Raw genomic sequence first — 22395 nt, forward strand, 5'->3', positions numbered from 1 at the left:
TTTCAGATTTGTTTGTTTTGGCATACAACTTGAAATTCAGTTGCAATTCTCAGCTAGTCATACATTAGTGAATAACCCTGTCAGTGTCACACCATGCCAGTGATCTTATCAATACGTGCCAGGACTTAACAAAGAAACACAAATGTTAGCAACAATATGTGACAAGCAGAACAAGCTGTGTTAGAGGGGCACTCAATCGTAGAATGGTCATGAAGAAAATCTGCATTCCAACTAGGATATCAAAAATTTTAAATAAATGAATAAAAAAATAAAGTTGGTACACATTTCTTCATGTTGAAACCTGTTTGCCAATATTTCACACCAATGCTGAGAACCAGTTGAGAAACACTCACTACATTTGGAAATTTTGCAAAACTACCATTCAAAAATGAAAACGCTTAGGACAATAAAATAAAAGTAAAAAAATAAATAAAATATATATATATTTTTTTTTTCAAAGCACTGTTTTCTTTTTGTATTGCACAGAATACTAGATATATATAGAGGAAAAAGAATGCAGACACAAAGGAGCCATTTATGGAATATAAGTTAACCATGAGGTTAATTTCAAGGAGATACTTTTGATAAGCATATAGAATCTTCCGCATAAAGTCTGTTCTTACTGTCAAGAATAAATAAGTCAAGTCCCTGAAGTAAAACACTAGTAAGCAAATTCTAATCAATGCTGACTTTCACACTGCATGTTAAGGAACATTTTCTTTAGTTATATGAAAAAAAAAACATCCAGAAAAAATAGTCAATAAGGGATGTGATGTTGAAACAAAGCCTCTAGGGACAGATAGATTTTAGAGAGTTTGTCTTCAGGATGAGCTTTTACATTTTCACAAGAAAGCATCACTATTGTACCAACTAGATTGACATTAGAACCAGCATTTTTACTAATGCACCCATGCAGAAATCAACCATGGACATGTTGGGCGTCCACTGCATTGAAAAATACTTTGTGAATTATGAGAACATAAATCTGTTGCTTAATTTAGCCAAAGTAAATCTTTGGTCATGCTCCTCTGTAGCCATTGAAATATACAGCATTTGTTTACAATCCTGACAGCAGGACCAATTTTCTAAATGTACACTGCATTGTCAAACCTTTCATAAAATAAAAAACAATATACAAAACTTCAAATCCCACCAAAGTCAGCATTTCAAAACAAACCGCGTCATCATAAAAATAAATTTGTTTTTTTTTAAATCATGAAGATCTACAAAAATGTAAATTCAACAAATGTGTTTAAGAGGTCCCAAAAATAAAATAAAATTTAGAAATTTGCTAAGCGTCTCTTGGTTCCTTGACAGCCATCATAAATTCTGTCATTTGTACCAGTCAGTCAGAGGGTGAGAAAGAAGACTAAACAGAAACAATGGGGCTTATGGTTAAAAAGTTTCATCTTCTCAAAAGTAAAGATGTAAAAATGGGAGGAGTCACCTATGGAAAGTATCTGCCGGCTCCACTATATTAAAAGGTAACTGACATACTTTTAGTACTTTAGGACAGCTTTCATATTACAATATTTTTGGCAGATACCCCTCTCTCGGTTCTGTTTTTTCTCTCCCAATGCAACGTAGGACCTGCTCTGCCTGTATTGGAATGTGAAGTCTATTGTTATAGCGTTAATATACTTTAAACACAAACAGAGCACCATATGAATTTTTATTCAATTCTGTAATTTTCCATAAAAGTGGTGGTTACCATTTAATAAGGGATTTACCCGAATATCTAGATGGCAAGTTTACGACATTTGTGAGATATATGGGTAGTTTGTTCACTAAAGACCAAATTGCAAAATGTATGCTAAAACATGGCTTGACTATATCAGAGTTGCCTAAATACTGTGTTTTGTTTTTGGTTTTTAATTCACTGTAGTGTATAGGCTTAGATTTCCTTTTAAAATCAAATCTGTCCGCAGCCACTCAACCTGAAAGAGTTTTGTGATTTCATCAAGGTACACAAGGTTAATTACATAACCCTGCAGAGTATACCTCTAAAGATTGATTGGATGTTAATGAGCACCTCCAACCCTGTCAGCCAGAATAGCCTTGCCGGACAGGTTGAACAGCACTGATCCGAGGTCTAGGCTTGCTGAAAAGGATAATTATTAAAACACCATTTGCATAAGTGTAAGATAAGGAAGCAACTTCTACAGTAAGCCTGAGTTCTATAGCTTGCAAAGTGCCTTTGTTTTATGATAGCAAGAAATGAAATTTTGAGATTGCATTCTCTAAGTGGCTCTTAGATGGCCAACTGATTTATGAGGATTGCTATCTTAATAATGCATCAATTTATAAAGTTTGCCCTTCCTGTCATGATGCCTTTAATCTGCACAGATTATTGCTTTTCATTTACCAAGATGACTGTTGAACCAAACTCAATATTTTATTGAATGCAATATATTCCCATCAACATACACTGGTTATGCATTATGTGCAAGCCTACCAAGACAATGTGACAAGCATTTTTCTTTAAAATATGTATTATATTCAAAATCACTTTTGCACAATACATACAAACCTACGTGAATGAAGGATGTGTTTATAAAGCAGTCTTTTTTCCCCCTTCAAAGCTAAAAAGCAAAGTCCACGTGTGTGATCTTGGCAAACTATTTATCATCCACAAATTTATGACTTAGTCTTTTGATTAGATAATGCAGTGCAATAAAGTTCTACAGGGTATCTCATATTATTATAGCCTTTTCTCACACAAGACAAATAAATAGCAAAAGCAGGTCTAATCGAACATCGATTGCATTTCTAGATTGGAGTAGGGGAGGGTTTCGGGGGGTGGGGGAGGCACATTAAGATTCATTAATCCAATTTTGATTCATTATATCCTGGGTATCATGGAATTTTGTTTTGTATGTTTCTTTAATAAAGAATATCGTATTGTGCACAGCTCTCTTTTGTTATGCCATATCCTAAGCTCTCTGGATCATAACCCACTCCTCAAGATAACAGCACACCTGGTTCTGCCATAACCCCCATCGAAACCGAATTGGAAAATGCATCAGTCTCTGATGCGCCTGGAGGTTTGGGTTGGAACCATTTTGTTACATGGATATGATCTTGTTTGGACTCGAGTCTAAACTCGTTCAGTCACAGTCAGGTCATGGAGGAAACCAATGGCATAACAGTTGGAACTCACAGGTGCACTAGCAGCATTTTGGGAAAAATAAGCCCAGCACTGCTCCTTTACCTGGATTTCCATTCCATTGCACACAACTCTAATCTAACATACACTTTTGTATATTGCCAAAGGGTACAATCCAAACAGAATTCAACAATGTGTTCAAGTCATGTCATTCCTGTGCAACTCTATTACATAGTAACGGTTTGGATTGCTATAATGCTACACTAGCAAGAATGCCTCAATCTATTGATCAGTCATAATGTACAATCTGTGGAATACGATGGTAGTTTTACATCTAAAATAACTGTGAAAAAAAGTCACAAATATTCATTTGAGTAAGACGTTTGTGTGTAATTTAATTTAAACTATAAAACTAAAAAACACATAATACTTGTATTTTTTCCTTCTCGAAAATGTCCTGAACCATGCAAACTTAGATTTGATCAAATTTGGGCACACGGTCATTTTTCTCATTCAGCTACATTGCAAATTAAGGAGCATGAAGGAATGTGATGTCTACACTTGCACATGCTCAGTTGCAATGACTAAACCACTTCCTGGGTTCTATGGGCTAGATTAGGTATTCCATATCCCTATAATTATTTGCAAAAATAGGACGATAAAAAGGTAAGCATTATTTCTTTCTGCAATAGTTTACAAAAATTATAAAGCATTTTGTGAATTCACTTAAGCGATCCTACATGTGTCAAAATTGAGATAGGTTTTTAGTACAACTAGAAAAGGATTACACAGTAGTTACGGTGCCTGGAGTGCAAAGGGCTCCCACCCATTGTAAGAAATAAAAACATTTTATGTTTTTACTTCTTACCTGAAATTCTTCGGGTGCTGCTCCCTGCCTCCCTTATGGCATTGGGCTGAATTAGATTATCAGAATTGGCAGAGAAGCAGATTGGAGAAGAAAGCAGCAATGGCTGAAAAGTAAGCAATACTGACCTTTCAAACACTCTGACAGGGGAACAACTAGAAAGGTCTCAGGTCACTATAGCGTTAGTAACAGGTTTGAATTCCTAGCACTATAATCTCTCTTTAATATTATGTTTACTTATCTCAAGTATTTAAAATATTTGTTACTGATGTCTAAAAAAAATTAATTTATAAAGTTAAAATGAAGCAATCAATATTTTTCTATCATGGAACTGGGTGTCTTTATCTTGACTCCCTGTCCACCAGTTTATTAATTTGAACCTGTCTGTCAGCATAGAAACACAAGGTTTTCTTCTCCTCTAAGACTATTTGTACCTGGATTGTACTAGATTGTGATGTAAAGTGCTAAATCTGAAATATAAATTAACCCCTTAAGGACACGTGACGGAAATATTCCGTGATGATTCCCTTTTATTCCAGAAGTTGTGTCCTTAAGGGGTTAAAGTTAGATAAAACATTTTATTTTATAAGTTGCATGCAATTGATGCCTTATTCCTAGATTTGACAAATGCATGAGGAAGTCATGAAACAGACACAAGTAGTCAGGTTTTAACATGATATTTTAGAACCCACAAAAGCGAGAAAATCAAAATTGGATTCTACATAACGGACTTTACTTTTCAGTCCCCATGTTTAGTAGACATGGCTTTCTGGCTCCTTTGATTTGTCTAGCCCTGCATTATCAGGTATTTTCTGTCTCAGTATAGCAGTATTAAGAATGCATTCTTACTTTTATTAGTCATCTCTTGTGCTGAGGAGATATTCCCCAGCATGCACCTGACCTTATCCTGCCCACATTCCTTATTTAAAAATCTTAAAAAGGTTACAGGAAAGCAAGATATAGCATACTTTAGTGGGCTGCTCAAAGTGCATTTTTCATAATTTCCTTTACAATACACAGGAGAAACTGATTGATACTACTTTGAAAAACTGCTCAGATGTTTAAAACCATTTTAAAGAATTAAAGACAGTTTTACTGCTCTACTGATTAAAAGGTCCCAACCCCCACCCCCCTTTAGGCCTAAACACTAGGTCCGTTCAAATCTTGGTATACATTAAAAAGGAAATTACATACACACAAATAATATTAAGAGGCCTAACAAGAGGTCTATTTTAACTATAGTCTTCTAGACGTTACATAGTTACCAATAATACCAACACAAGCTAACAGGTAGTAGCAATATTATTTCCTAGCAGTCTTAAAATTCTGAGTGCATCATAAAAAGCACAAAAGGAACTCCCACCAGGAAACAATCTTAGACCTTTCAAAAGCCTTCCACAAAACTGACTCTCTCACACTAGGCTATATTCTTAACACTGAAGGGCTAAAACCTTTACCTACTCTGTTGTCAAACCTACCAATACACTCAATTAGCAAATTATTTTACAAACAAATTCAAATCTCCTCCAAGGTAATCAAGCTTTAACCAGCTTTCAATTACAATGTTCGACTCACCATATTGAAGAAAAAAAAAAAGAAAAAAAAAGAAAACATATTTCCATCTTATATGACTATCTACAGCATGAACACAATAACACAAGAACACCTAAGCTCTACGGAATATGTTGGCTTTCTATAAATACCAATAATAAATTATCCAAATTTACCACCTTTTGGGTCGAAGACCTAAATTTATTATTGACTCCTGAAGACTGGAGAATAATCCTATTTAACATACACCAACCAACCATCTGAAATAATATTCAAGAAAGTAACTACAAAAGAAACTCAGGGGGGCACTACACCCCGTCCCAGATGAATACATTTTTCCCCAACATCCTCTAACAAATGTTGGAGATGTCCTCAATTGTTGCTTATTTGAATGAGATGTTCTTGTAAACTGTCTACACTCGGTACTGAACAAAAAGCACAAAAGGAAATTTAGAAAATTCCAAACCACTTTATATTTACTTGGGGTTTTTTCAGTTTGATTATAATTGGTTTGTTTTTAATAGTCACCAAAGAAGCGGTGTTATAAAGATAAAGATAGATGTTCTTTTTTTTTTCTTAGTCTTCTTCATTAAAGAGGCTCTGTCACCTTAATAAATGAAAATACAATCTGTATACATAGATGTATATAAAGTTTCTTGTTTATTTTTTCCCTTCCACCTTCTAAAGACCCCTGAGGGCAACATCCTACTCAGTATTCAGCAGCAAGGGGTTGAAGCGGACCTGACCATGTAGGAACTGACAAAATATAATGGCAAATGCTTCACCTTTTGTTAGGTTGTTAACTTCTGGCTTCACCACAAGACTTTGTCTTGTGAAATTTTTCATTTTTTATACAAATGCAAAAACATAAGGCCTGCACTCACTTATTGGAACACTGTAGCATTAGGAATACATATCTGTAATCCAAGAGTCACAGCCCTGATACCCAATGTAATTTAGGTGTGTCCCCACATATGTAAATATAAAAAAAAAGTTACTAATTTTTTTTCTATCACAAAGTCTACATTGGTGCTGCTGCAACCACCTCATTGAATGACTCATAGAGGAGCATTGGACACATGCGCAGCGCTCCCACATAAGATTCTGCCATAGAGAAGTATTGAATACAATGTTACTCTCTGTGCGCATGACGTCATGGTATGATATGGTATAACAACCAGGAAATAAGATTCCCGGCTCTCATAGCCAGTGGGCTTGGAGGCGTCTTCTAAGCCCTCTAATTTATTTACTCAGGGTTTGGTTAAATGAAGTTGTAAAAGTGCCTACAGTGTCCCTTTAAAGAAACACTATAGCCTTTGGAATACAAATGTGTATTCCTAACCCTATTGTTCATTGAGAGGAAGTGGTCTATATGGGGGAGATAGATAGATTAGGGAGTCCAGACCAACCCATTTGGTTTTGCACCCCAACCTATCACAGGTGCCTCATTCTAGAAACGTATTTAACCTTGCACTTCAAAAACCCACAGGAGGATGCCAAGAAATTAGGCTTGTCGCATCTCTTAACCCCTTAAAGACGGAGGCAATTGTACACATTCTGATCAAAACACAATGCTTTCCCATTGAATTTGCTGAAATTGTTTGATGATCTCAGCCAAGGAGGTTGGCCACTCTGGCCAATCAGCACCTCCTCATGCATCTCTATGAGAAAAGTTCAGAGTCTCCATGCAGAGGGTGGAGAAACTGAATGTCAATAATGCACACCATGCAGCACTGTCCCAGGAAGTACCAATAGTAGCCATCTGAGGTGTGGCCACTGCAAGTTGTCGCTAGGCTGTAATGTAAACACTGCATTTTTTCTGAAAAGACAGTGTTTACTGCAAAAAGTCTGCAGGGACAGACTATAATCACCAGAACAACTACAATAAGCTGTAGTTCTGTTGACTATAGGGTCCCTTTAACTCCTAAATGGCAGAGACTTGAGCAGGGAGACTGCAGGGGCATGATCCATATACTGCTTCATTCATTAAGCTAAAGTTGATGACTATAGTTTCCCTTTAACAATGCATACATTCTTCTAACAGCTTTGCACCAAGAGTGACTTGCAAATGAAAACAGTTGATCAGGAAGTGATTATTGTGAAAAATTTAATTGTTCCACTTCCAATGCAATTTCATTCTTACAACATTATTCCATAGATATTACACAAGAAATCTAGTAAGTTGGGTAAATTTTTCAAAAAGGACAACAATGACATCATATATTAACATAAGCTTCAGGTGACCAATATGATGACCCCCTCTAGCAATATACTAGTTCGTAGCTGGCACATGCAGGAAAGCTTTTAAAATAGACACTTCACTGCCCAAACAGAAAAATAAAAATCCCTGTTTAGTAGATATGCCCTAAATTAAAAGTTGCATGCATTCGATATAATTGAATCGACACAGTAAAGGAGGAGAGTATATTTAAAAAGAAGAAAAACGACCTCAACAAGAAGGCAGTCTTAAACTGGAGGGGCAAAGTTTTAAAAACAATACGTTTATTACTTTTCTGAGAGGGTAGTGAGTGCATAGAATAGCCTTCTAGCTAAAGGGACTAATGAAAGTACAGGCATACCCCACTTTTAAGTACACAAAGAGACCAAAGCATGTATGTAAAAGGAAAATGTACTTAAAGTGAAGCAATAACTTTTTTCACTTGCCAATTGCATGTGCTGAACTGCATTAGTAATTTAAAGGCATAACCGATACTGCAATCGAAGATTTCCAGTGGGCTTTTATTCAGTTAAAACAAACAGTAAAAAAATAAAAAATAAAAAAAAATCTCATTCCAGATTGTACCCTTTATCTTTAAATGTTTTACTCATCTGACAACCTTGGCCATTTTCTGTCAATACTGTGCCAATTTGTATTTGTTAGCAGCTTAGTTGTACATTTTGTTTAGAAACACCTCTTCATCACTTTAACCCCTTAAGGACCAAACTTCTGGAATAAAAGGGGATCATGACATGTCATGTGTCCTTAATGGGTTAAGCATTTATGGTTTAACTTTGAATCCTCAGAATTCTGGCTAATGCAGCTAAGCTGCTAAGTCATAGTTATAGAAAATGGCAAGGTAAACCCTTTCACATGATTGGCGCCGATTGCAGAATATGGACAATGACCCCCCGGGGTCTGCCCACTGAGAAACAACTAGTTTAGATATATAATGAGGGTGCTGGACTATCCAGGGAGTTGAGTTATTCATTTTTTCTTTGGTCAGCAACTTCTAGGAGACCTATACCATCAAAGACTCCCACAAGAATTCTATATGGCGTAAATACATGTAAGGAAGTTCTTGTGTTTTCTCCTATTTTATTTTATGTACTATTTTGCAATTTGTTATCTGTATGTTATTTATTTCTGTATTTTGTACTCAGCACTGTGAATCTTTTTTGTCAGATTAAATGTTTACTTAATCAGCTTGAGTCTCTGTTCTCTATGAGCTTCACTCTCCAGAGGAAAGCTCAGGTAAACACGTTACCAAAAAGGGTTAATTATATGTGTTTGATCAGTAAAAGTAGAACTGTGATTCTATAATTCTCCTGTGTGCAGGGTAACCTAAGACGCCCGGGTTTAAAGTCTTGGTGGTGGCAGTAAAGTGTGTACTAGGGGGTTAGTGTAGAAGGGATTGCAGGGGTTAATTGAGTGGTTGCTGGAACTAGCAACAGGTAACCAGGGGTCTGGTGTCATTAACCCTGTCACTTCCACACTCTCCCCAATGTCTCGGCTGGGCCTATAGCCCACGCTCGTGACACACACACACACACATACACATACACATATATATATATATATATATATATATATATATATATATATATATATATATATATATATATATATATATATATATATATATATATATATATACATATACACACACACACATATACATACACATACACAAAACTGAAGACAGGAGCACTCTCTTGGATTTCAAAAAATGTAATTCAAAAAATCACCACCTCTACATCAACGTTTCGACCCTTCAGGGTCACTTCAGCATTATGTGTGCAGAATTCCTTGAAGAAATGTTAAATAAACTCGTTTTTTTTTTTTTTTTGGTCCTGTAAGAATAATAAGTAAATTCAAATACCTAAGTAAAATGCTGCATTGGAAAGTATTAAGAGGCAATATCTGTAAAACATGTAAAATTATGATAGAAATACACCTAGTTTGTAACTGAAGCATATTGTATACTTTTATAAATATAGTAATCATGTTCAAAAACAAAAAACATTTTTTAAAAAGTTTACCAACAAGGACAAAAACGTATAATTAGTCGGGAAGAGAGCAGTACCCAACACACCCAACATTATATATAGGACGGATATATCCTTGAAGATAGTGCCAGCAATAATTAAAATATAATTAAAATAGCCGAAACAGTCAATGATCATGGAAAACTACTTGCTACTATGCAGGTATAAACGGTTTTAATTTATATTCCTAAATCTTATTATGAGTGTGTATGTATATTACATATATACAATTCTTACTTTATTTTCTTGCACCTGCTGGGTAAATGTACAGTTAAACGGGCATTATGAGCAAAAGTAGAACATTATATTTAAGTGTACCACTGTTCTACTTGATATGCCCTCAAGAATGATGATAGAAAACCAATGAGAAACGGTTGTTAAACAATATGTTAAATGAAGAGATTGTTTTAATATTTTTTATTTATTTTTTTGGCCTGAAGAATAACGATTGAGATGTTTAGTTCATTCTTTAACCCCTTAAGGACCGGCCTGTTTTTGCGATGTTTGTACGTTAAGGACCAGAGCAGTTTTAACACTTTTGTGGTGTTTGTGTTTAGCTGTAATTTTCCGCTCTCTCATTTACGGTTCCCATACAAGTTATATATTGTTTTTTTCAGGACAAAAGGGGCTTTCTTTACATACCATTATTTGTATTATGTCCAATATTGTATTTAAAAAAAATAATAAAATATGGTGAAAAATTAAAAAAAAAAAACATGTTTTTGGACTTTTACTTGAAAAATCTTTTACTTATCTACAAAAGCTAATGAAAAAAACTGCTAAATAGATTCAAAATTTTGTCCCGAGTTTAAAAACACCCAGTGTTTACATGCTTTATTGCTTTTTTTTGCAAGTTATAGGCCTATAAATACAAGTAGGAAATTGCTGTTTCAATATATATATATATATATTTTAAATGTATCAATAGTGACCTTGTAACACTGTTATCTGTCATAAATCCCTGAAACACACCTAACATATTTTTTTAAAGTAGACAACTCAGGGTATTCAAAATTGGGTATGTCCAGTTTTTTTTAGTAGCCACTTAGTCACAAACACTGGCCAAAGTTAGCATTTATATTTGTTTGTGTGTTAAAAATGCAAGAAACGCCAACTTTGGCCGGTGTTTGTGACTAAGTGGCTACTAAAAAAGGCTGAACATACCCCATTTGCAATACCTTGGGTTGTCTTCTTTTGCAAATGGTATGCCATCATGGGGCTAATTCTCATTCCTTGGCTACCATACGCTCTCAAAGGCAACCTAACCAATCCGACAAATTTCAATAAAAAAAAAAAGTAAAATCAAGCCTTATATTTGACCCTGTAACTTTCACAAACACTATAAAACCTCTACATGTGGGGTACTGTTATACTCAGGAGACTTCGCTGAACACAAATATTAGTGTATCAGAACAGTAAAATGTATCACAGCAATAATATCCTTAGTGAAAGTGCTGTTTGTGTGTGAAAAATGCAAAAAAATTCACTTTCACTGACAATATCATCGCTGTGATATGTTTTACTGTTTTGAAACACTAATATTTGTGTTCAGCGAAGTCTCCCGAGTAAAACAGTACCCCCCATGTACAGGTTTTAGGGTGTCATAGAAAGTTACAGGGTTAAACACAGTGCTAGCAAATTAAATTATCTGGACTTTCGGCCTGGGTTGGCAGGCAGGTCCCTCAAATTGCAATCATTAAAATTACTTAATTAGGTAAAAATATTACATAAATACACATGTAGAATTTTAATATATATACATATTTATATATTTGACGTCTACGTGTATATTTATGAAATTATTTATGTAATTATGTATATGGACATATGTATATTTCGTATTGTTTTTATTTATTTATTTATACATAGATATATATATCATTACATTCTAAGTATATTTTGATATAAATATATATATATATATATATATATATCTCAAAATACTGTTAGAATAAAATTGCATATATAAATATTTTTTTATAATTATTAAAAATTATTTTTATTTTTTGTTATTTATTTTTATTAACATATTATTTGTATTTTATAATAATATATATATATACCATATATATAGCAATTATATATATTGTATATATTCGTGTGTAATTTAAATATAAGTGTATTTTTATATTAATATACATATATATAAATATAAAAATACACTTAATATGACATTATATATATGATACATATACATATATTATATATAGATATAATACATGTATATATATATCATATATATATATATATATACACATATTATTATTATTTTTTTTACACTGATTTTACACTGTTTTTTTTTAACTTTATTTTTTCGATTTTTCACTTGCAGGGAGACTGCCTGTCAGCACAGACAGTCCCCCTGCAGGCAGACACATGGACACCTATTGCGGTCATGTGATCGAGTGATCACATGGCCGTGGGGTCCTGATCTGCCGAGGGGGGACTGCCCGGGCAGACAGGCAACCCCCCTGGACCGGGTGGAGCACTGATCGCCGCCGTGGGACCGACGGCGATCAGGTAAGTAGCCCCAGACCGTTATGACGGTTCAGGACCGTCAGCGGTCCAAACGCATGTTTTACCGCTGACGGTCCTGAACCGTCAGCGGTCCTGAAAGGGTTAAAGGATCACTATAGTGTCAGGAAAACAAACTCGTTTTACTGACACTATATAAACCTTAGGTCTCCCCACCCTTGGCGTTGGTGACCTCTCCTCCCACTCCGATGTCGGCTCCCGAGTGGAGCGGAATGCGCATGTGCGGCAAGAGCCATGCACGCATTCAAACAGTTGATTGGAAAGCATTTCTCAATGCATTCCTATGGACGTTCTGCACGCTAAATGCAATTTTCAATGAGACAGCCACTAGAGGCTGGATTAACCCTGCAATGTAAACATAGTAGTTTCTCTGAAACTGCTATGTTTACATCTGAAGGGTTAAAACCTGGGGAACCTGGCACCCAGACCACTTAATTGAGCTGAAGTGGTCTGGGTGACTATAGTGTCCCTTTAAGTGAAACAAGTATGGCATCAACATGAACTTATCCAACTTGTACAGCTTATGTCTGCATGATATGCCCATATACACAGGCCTGATTAAAAAATAAAATTTTAAAAAATACTTTTTCAGTTAATATGTACCTGAGATAATGTTTCACAATTATAGCAGAGATGTTAAATTTAAAAAACCGCAGTTTAAATCAGATTTTTATTCTTTTAGAGGCAGGGCTGCCTTGGGGAAGGGTTGGTGTAGTCTAGGAAGTGTATCTCCGTCAGGTGTAGACACAGACTGGCCCACCAGGAAACACGTACTGTGACACCACAACTGGGGCCAGCAGCAATGCACAGGGAGGTTGAGGAGTTGCAGCAGCCAACCACTCCTCACGATGCTCAGGACAAGTGGCTGCCAGGATTCAGTAGGACGTCATATCCTGATGTGTGAGTGTCAGAGAATGTGTAGTTTTTACCAAAGAAAAGGTTACCTGCGCTCTCTCCTTAATCCCTATGTATATTTAGACAAATGGAGGTGATTTAGTTTCTCCAATGGCCATTGGAGGGAATGCCCGCCTGCCAACGTCAAGGCAGACCCCCCCTAAGCGGTCCTAACACTGACCCTTCAGCCTGCTTACTTGAGCTTCTGGCAAAGATATCTCTAATGAGACAGAGAGGGATATTTTTTTATATACACCCCTATATACTTATTAACCATAATAGGGAACACATGGGATGGGCGGCAGCATTGTAACAAGGCTGTGTGATACAAAGTAAATACAAAAAGAAGTCCTGCGCTCACTCCCATCACTACTGGGCCGGCAGCAATTACTACAGTACACATCAGCCCCAATATATAGTAAAAACCAAAGAAAAGAAAAAGTTACCTGTGCTCTCTCTCCTTAATCCCTATGTATATTAAGACAAACGGAGGTCATTTAGTTGCTCAGTGTTAGGACCGCTTAGGGGGGTCTGCCTTGACGTTGGCAGGCGGGCATTCCCTCCGAAGGCCATTGGAGCAACTAAATGACCTTCATTTGTCTAAATAAACATAGGGATTAAGGAGAGAGCGTAGGTAACTTTCTTTTTTTTGGTTTTTACTAGTGATGCCCCGAACTGTTCGCCGAACTGTTTATGAACTGTCCGCCGGCGAACAATAGCGCGTTCGCGTTGGGCGAACATATGCGATTTCCCATCCACCCCCTATTCGTCATCATTGAGTAAACTTTGGCCCGGAACCTCACAGTCAGCAGACACATTCCAGCCAATCAGTAGCAGACCCTCTCTCCCAGGATGTGTCTGCTGACTGTGAGGTTCCGGGTCAAAGTTTACTCAATGATGACGAATAGGGGGCGGACCGGAAATCGCATATGTTCGCCCAACGCGAACACGCTATTGTTCACCAGCGGACAGTTCGCGAACATCACTAGTTTTTACTATATATTGGGGCTGATGTGTACTGTAGTCATTGCTGCCGGCCCAGTAGTGATGGGAGTGAGCGCAGGACTTCTCTTTTTGTAAATGTGTAGTTTTTGTTTGTATGGGTTAGTGAGTGTGTGTGTCAATGTGCAGCGTGTTTGTGTATGGTCAGTGAGTGTGTGTGTGTGTGTCAATGTGCAGCGTGTGTGTATGGGTCAATGAGTGAGTGTGTGTGTCAATGTGCAGCATGTTTGTGTATGGGTCAGTGAGTGTGTGTTAGTGGTTGTGTGTGTCAGTGTGCTTGTGCATTGTTCAGTGTGTATGTCAATGTGTTTCTGCATGAGTCGGTGAGTGTGTGTTTGTGGATGTGTATGGGTCAGTGTGTGTGTGTGTGTGTGTTAATTTTGCAGTGTGTTCATATATGGGTCAGTGAGTGTGTGAGTTTCAGTGTATCAATCATATACAGCCAGCACGCGCACATGCACACATACACCTTTCACAAACAGGCAGCAGACAACACATTACATACATGGAGCATACATCAGACTTGCACCAAGCATAGGCAGTCCTCACCAAAATGCACATGGCAGAGAGCACACTGGGGACTCAGCAAGCACACATTATAAAAAAGTAGAATTATTTCGTGATATTCAGAATTTAGCAAATTGCCCTGTCAATTGCTCTTGGCAGTGACTCCAATCTTTTCAATTGGAATTATTTTGTGTCAAGGCAAGTAGATTGGGCTACCTCTTTAGTACTTTGGACAAGTAGATTTAGAAAAAATAAATAATTCACACCCCTGTATGGTATGATTATTTTACTGCTAGATTTAGCTAAATGTCCTAGGTAAGCAAATATGTATTAAAGGAACCCTATATGTATTTCTGACATTATAGTGTTAACCTCGTGAGGTCTCAGGCACCACTAACATCGCTTTGAAAAGGTGATTTTATTTGCCCTTTCTTCCATGCTGGGGTTCCATGGCAGAGATTTATCAATTTTTTATGATCTCGGCCAATCCAATGCTTTCCCATAGGAAAGCATTGGAAGGCTATTGCGTGTGCAGAGATAATAGCTGTCCTGCACCACACTATGCATGGAGGTGCTGAACGCTAGTGCTACACTCTGTGTAGCATTGAAACAAGAAGTACCTCTACTCGCCACCTGAATGACTGCCACTAGAGGTGTTACTAGGCACCAATGTAAACATTGTATGTTCTCTGAAAAGGCAGTGTTTACAGTGCTCATCCTGCAGGGACAGGCTACAGACACTAGAACCACTACATTAAGCTGTAGTGGGTCTGGTGACTATATAGTGTCCCTTTTAGTCTCATGATTGATCTTATGTTTGCATACAATGTAACTGTACCCACTGTAATTATTTGATGAAGGTGCCTGAAATTCTTGTTACAAAACAGGTTTTTCCCCATACTGTTTAAGAAACAATGATAAGGATGTCTGCAATTCACATGTACTGTTTGCACTCAGGTACAGCAAAGTCTGATGAGGAGTACATGTGTATTGTAAACCGAGAGCAATTAACCGATTAACCTTTTTATAATACTTTCACTTACAAGCTTTGGGAGTAAATGTAACCATAAATAGCAGGATTGGGCATTAAAGGAGAGACAGCTATAGATTTTAGGGAAGTATGTAAAAAATAAACTAAGTTTTCTAATAAACTACTGCTTTTTTTAAGTCATAGTTTCAAAATCAGGGATACAGATTACTTTAGTACGAGATTTTAGAAATGAATGGTGTTTACTAGGAAATGTTGGTTTAGTGGATACTTGTTTTTAATGCAAGTTTGTTATAAGAGGTGTTAATGAAAACAATCTGTTGCTAGTATGCTACCTGTACATTCTTAGAAACGGGTTGATGAATCACAGTTCTACAAGGTAGTAGCAATGTTTTGTTTCTTTGTGGGATAAAGGCTTTATAAATCTGTTTAAACCAGACCAGCAAAGGGTAATTTGTATACAACACTAAGATACATAGATATTAGAGAAGAGCAATGTTTATCACAGAATGAAGCCTGTTAATCTTTGGCATTCCTTCAGTTCATCTGGTTTGACACTCTGTACAAGGGAAAGAGGCAGATGGAGTTATGGAATTGGTTTTATGGTTGTATCCTTTTAACCTGTCAGCTGTCACTGCCTAACAAAAAGAAAAGACAACTTGCACCTACAGGCATATGTCAGTGCTGCAGATGACTTGGATATAGGACTATAAAATTTCCAGTTTACTGTGAGCAGGTTATTTTTGATAATACAAATAAATCTCCTCTCTGTAATTTTGATAGAGAATGACCGAATGAAATGTCATCACTCTTTGGCTAGCAAGGCTTTTTTTTTTTTTTTTACACTACTTTGTACACACACATCCTCCCTGCTGAACTCAAAAAATTGAAAAGGTGTTTAACAGCAGCATTACCATTTTAAAACAGATCAGGAAGACTTTATGACAAGAAGAAATTGAAAATATTTATATATAGCTGGTACATTAAAAAAAAAATAAAACACACACACACACACACAACATAAAATAACCACAGATATTGTACAAGGGAGGGTATAAAACCCAAAAGCATCTTAAGTGCGAGTAATCTGCATTACAAATAAGCTTGCCAAGCATGATGATGTATTACACACACAGCTTATTATGCAATATACTTATTTAGAAGCTCATTGCATGTGTTTAGAAACTGAACAGTTGCTTTTGAACCTGACCAAACAAACAAAAATACATAAACATACAGCAAACGTGTGTTTGGAGCAAGATGTTAATGATATTTCCTCATGTCATTGTAACCAGGATCATGCTGACAGTGTAAAGGGTATAGAAACAGCCTCTTGGGCAGGTCCCAGCAGCAGCCCCTGCCTTGGACACCTAGGGTGCACATAATCTAGAGCAGAAAACAGGTTTCCAAGAGGGTCCCTTATTGCAGAGCTCCTTCCCACGTCCTATAGAACACACTGCCAGATAGGAAGAGATTGACCTTTGCATATGAGTGCTGGCCAGATACTCTGTCCTGTCACCCTACAGCACCCCTCACTGTAATGCTCGCCACCCTCCCTATCCCACCACTCGTGCTGTCACCCTGTCAGTCCAGATCACCCCCCCCCCCCCCACCATGTCACCCAGCTCTACCCCCCCATGTCACACCCTATATCACCCAGCTCACCCCCCCCATGTCACCCCCTATATCACCCCCCACCCATGTCACCCAGCTCACCCCCCATGTCACCCCCTATATCACCCAGCTCACCCCCCCATGTCACCCCCTATATCACCCAGCTCACCCCCCCATGTCACCCCCTATATCACCCAGCTCACCCCCCCATGTCACCCCCTATATCACCCAGCTCACCCCCCATGTCACCCAGCTCACCCCCCATGTCACCCCCTATATCACCCAGCTCACCCCCCATGTCACCCAGCTCACCCCCCATGTCACCCCCTATATCACCCAGCTCACCACCACCCCCATGTCACCCAGCACTCTGCATGGATCAGACTGCCACTTGCCAAACAACACCCACCCCTCCTTCCATTAATGACTCCCTCAGGATTCCTTCCTCTGACCGCCCTGAAACCAAGAGCACTTACCCCTCTTCACAGCTTCATCATAGCTTAGAAACCCGATCCGTGACTCCTTGGCCCCCATGCTGATAACAGGAATAATCTCAGTAATCACAGTAATAGCAATAATGATAATAATAATGGTGGTGGTGTCAGTGTGTCCCTCACTCCATGGCTGGTTGCCGGGCTCCCCGCCCTGCTAGTCCCGTGCAGTGTGTCTGCGTGTGGCTCCTGTCTCCGGGCTCCTGTCCACCCCCAGTGGACTCATCACCTGCCTCTCATGCACCAACACAGCCCCTCCTCCTCCTGCTCCAGCCGCTGCTTCCTACTAACGGCGGCCCCGCCCCTCACCGAGCAGGTCACATGACACACACCCTGCCCTGCGCGTCACTGCGCTCCGCCTCAACACGGACCCGCGCCCTCTGCCCCTTCCGCTCCCCGGCCGGGGTGAAGGAGCCGAAGAGGCGTTAGGATACGTTCGGACTCTCGGATATAGCTAATAAGACTACTAAAGGAGATATAGGCGGATAGTAAACACAATGCACCATGTGACCTGGAGCTAAAGCCGAGGCAGACATTTTTGAAGTGGGCAAGCTTCAGTAGGAAAACGAAGTTGGTATGGGCGAGGGGTACGGTGCCCTGCTAGGATCAAATCTGAAGAGGTTTTTCGCCACTGAAGTGGGAATTGTAGATAATTCAATGTCAGTTTCACATTTTTAGGGTAAAATAACCGAATTGAAAAAAAAAATTCAATTTGAGTCATCTACGCTTTCAGTTTTGCTTTTGTAAAAAAACAAAAACTCTTTGATTTCCCTATCCCAGCAAAATGAGATACAGTCACAGCTTCCACATTTTAATATTTGGTAATTTTGATATTTGGAATTCAAGTAGCTAAAAATATGAAACACAAGTGAATTGGAAACCAAATTGTAAATTGACAAAAAAATATCTGATTTACAAAAATCAGCTATAATCACTATTAGGAGGCTATACACCTCCCAAAAGTTAAGCGGGGTGGTTCCAAACGATATATTATTAACATTTATATAGCAACAACATATATTGCAGCACTTTACTGGTTTACTGTGGGGATATTTGACAACAAGTAATTTACTATGGAGTTTGAGTAAAATCAGCGCAAAGTGTATGAAATTTAGCTAGTAATTCCCATCTTTTTTGATCGCTAAAGATATGCTGTTACTTGCTGTGTCGTATTGTAAAGGCATGAATCTGGGTAGTGGATTGAAAAATGTCATGAGCTCTTGAACGTGATTGATGCAATCCATCTTTGGTATACCCTCTTTCAAGGAAAGATTGTTCCATGTCTTTCAGTTGTAAGTCCACTTTCTCTCAATTGGAGTTATTACGTAAAACACTTAAAAATTGGGAGGTTGGTAGAGATTTTTTAAGAGCTGGTGGGTGAAAGCTTTGCATGCAGTAAGGTATTGCGTGAAGTTGTTTTTTTGTAAAGAGTGTAATCAATTCTGTTGCTTGTGCGATAGACCTCTATGTCAAGAAATTGTATCTTGTCATTGTGATATGTGAGGCTTAGTCGTATGGGAGATGAATCACCATTTAATGTGTCTATCATTTCTTTCAACGTTTGTTCAGAAGCTGTCCAAATTAGAAAGATGTCATCCACATACCTTTGGTATAATAGTATCTAGTTGGTATATTTGGTTAAGATGTGTTGTGTTTCATACACGTGCATACAGCAATTACCATAGGTAGGTGCTATGGCCCATCCCATGGCTGTGCCGGTATGTTGGATATAAAAATTAATTTCAAAGTGAAAGTAATTATTGCTTAAAGGACCACTCTAGGCACCCAGACCACTTCAGCTTAATGAGGTGGTCTGGGTGCCAGGTTCTTCTAGGGTTAACCCATTTTTTCATAAACATAGCAGTTTCAGAGAAACTGCTATGTTTATGAATGGGTTAAGCCTTCCCCCTATGTCCTCTAGTGGCTGTCTCATTGACAGCCGCTAGAGGCGCTTGCGTGCTTCTCACTGTGATTTTCACAGTGAGAGCACGCCAGCGTCCATAGGAAAGCATTGTGAATGCTTTCCTATGTGACCGGCTGAATGCGCGCGCAGCTCTTGCCGCGCGTGCGCATTCAGCCGACGGGGAGGAGAAGAGGAGGATCGGAGGAGGAGAGCAGGAGGAGATCTCTCCGCCCAGCGCTGGAAAAAGGTAAGATTTAACCCCTTTCCCCTTTCCAGAGCCGGGCGGGAGGGGGTCCCTGAGGGTGGGGGCACCCTCAGGGCACTCTAGTGCCAGGAAAACGAGTATGCTTTCCTGGCACTAGAGTGGTCCTTTAACCCCTTAAGGACACATGACATGTCTGACATGTCATGATTCCCTTTTATTCCAGAAGTTTGGTCCTTAAGGGGTTAAAGTGAAATCAAGACATTCCAATATGAATTCTATAGGTGGTCCTTTGTATTGATGGCTATCCAATAGTATGGTGCGCATGGAGTCAAGGCCTGTGAGGAATAACCGTATATAAACTGTTGACATCCAGTGTTGCAAAGATTACCTTTTCTTCAGGTAGTGTAACTTTGTTAATGTGATCCAAGAAATTTTGGGTGTCCTTTAAACAGGTGGGAATGGATGTTACTGCCGCTTTGCAATGATCTATGAATTTAGTCATGGGTTCCAATAGTCTGCCTTTGGCATAGACTATGGGTCTACCCGGAGGATTTTCCATATCTTTGTGTACCTTGGGTACAGTATAGAGAATTGGAATTTTTGGATTTAGATTGATTAGAAATGCTGTGGTTTTATCATCAATCCAACTTGCTGTGTTGGCTCTGTGAACTAATGATTCTAATTTGATTAGAATGTTATTGGTCGGATCATAGATGATACGTTTGTAGGTCTTAGTGTCAGACAATTGACTCAGTATTTCGGTTTTGTACTTACTGTAGTCTTGTATGACTATTGCACCTCCCTTGTCCGCTGGGTGTATTATGATGTTGTTGTCTTATTTTAGATCTTTGAGAGCTATCCTTTCTGCTGGAGATAAGTTATGTGGTTTACGGTCTGTATGAGAAAGTATTTTTTCAGTATCTGTTTTTATCAGTTGAATGTATGTTTTAATCGAATGGTGGGAACTTTTAGGTTCCCAAGTAATTTTTAATTTGAAAGTGGATGGTTCTTTAAGGGACCAATGTTCCTTTAGAGCTTGTATATTGAGTGTTCTTTCCATTTTGTAGATTTCAACATCCGTTTTGAATTTGTCTGGTTGAGAGGAGGACACTAATGTTTGTCCTTTTGTTAATACTTTTACATGATTAACATTTAGAGTTTTTGATGATAAATTAAAAATAGGGCTTGTCTCCTTCGGTTTGGAGGTTTGGAGCGAGTATTTATAAATCTTTCCCTTCTGTCACCTTCTAAGGGGTTTGGGTTTCCTGATCTTGTTTCAATTCTTGTTGATGTGGAGGGTGGATCATTGGTGTGTCGTTCCTGTGACAAATAAGACGATCGTGATTGTTGTATTGAGGTAGCTCCAGGTGTTACATTGTCGCCTCCTTTGGTTTCGATGTTGATTCCGCTGAGCTGGCATCTATGGAGAGGTTTGCGTACCTTGTGTTTCTGTCTTTGAAAAATTGGTTTACGTCTCTCACCACTTAGCCAGTGGTATACTTGGTGATGGGTGTAATCTTAATTGACCCGTTCCACTTTTTGTCTTTTAAACCGGATAAGGTTGTTTCTATATCTCATAATTTCATCCTGTATTTTTAACATGTGTTGTGTCGATGCTGTCTCATTCAGTGTGGATGTATGTGTCATCTCGAATGTGTTAATGGACTCTTTGGTTAATATAAGTCCCAGAGTCCCTTTTTCACTTCATCTACTACAATAATCATCCAATCGAGGGAGCATTTGTTGGCTTTGCCTGGATTCTGTCTTCCAATAGTAGGGGAATTGTGTACTCGGAACCCTCTTGGTATACGTTTTGCTCGGTAGTAGTCCGAAATAAAGATGCCATGAAGATCTAAGTGCACTTCACGTCTTTTAAGTTTGAGTAAATCATTATAGAAATCCTGTTCAGTGTTTGTGTGAGATAATTCGGCGGATGTTTTTGACCATAATAACAGTTCCGCTTCTCGATCTGTGATTTGCAGTGTTTCTGCTGTATCAGCTAAGGCTCCTGCCTTTAGTAAAAAGTCCTCCATTAAAAAAATGATAAGACTGTAGGTTTAACTCCTGAATGTTCAATCGTTCCTCTGACTGAGGGGGGCACTTGTTAATAAAAAAATCTTTTGAAAAGGAAATAATAATTTCCTCACTTTGGAGGTGCTCAGACAGTGTGATGCTGCACACTATATGTGAGTAAAAAAGCAATAAGTCTGCCTATAAAGTAATGAAAAAACGTACACCACACCATATTTACATATATCCAGCGCAGAGCAGCACCTTGGTGTAAGTTTTTTCATTACTTTATAGGCAGAGTGCCAGACTTATTGCTTTTTTACACATATATATATATATATATATATATAAATATCGAGAACTCCGCACTCAATGTACCGGTCTTGTGCTCGCCTCGGTGCTGCCTCAGCCGTCAGTATGTACAACGAAAAACGAGTGCACTCAAGAGGACTTAGTAG

At 38.2% G+C, this 22395-nt stretch overlaps 1 protein-coding gene across 4 annotated transcripts in view; it reads right to left on the reverse strand.

Annotated features, from left to right (window-relative positions):
• The window catches only part of USP32 (ubiquitin specific peptidase 32), a 270417-nt gene extending 252098 nt beyond the window's left edge, over nt 1-18319 (reverse strand). For 2 of the 4 annotated variants that reach the window (XM_063455055.1, XM_063455047.1), the window contains exon 1: nt 17805-18319. In XM_063455055.1, the coding sequence (XP_063311125.1) occupies nt 17805-17862 (58 nt within the window). In that variant the 5' untranslated portion in view covers nt 17863-18319. The remainder of the gene's footprint in view (nt 1-17804) is intronic. The other 2 variants (XM_063455073.1, XM_063455064.1) reach the window with 1 other exon arrangement.
• Between the last annotated feature and the right edge of the window lie 4076 nt (nt 18320-22395).

This window comes from Pelobates fuscus, chromosome 1, assembly GCF_036172605.1.
Source record: "Pelobates fuscus isolate aPelFus1 chromosome 1, aPelFus1.pri, whole genome shotgun sequence".
In the NCBI taxonomy this organism is placed as follows: Eukaryota; Metazoa; Chordata; class Amphibia; order Anura; family Pelobatidae; genus Pelobates; species Pelobates fuscus.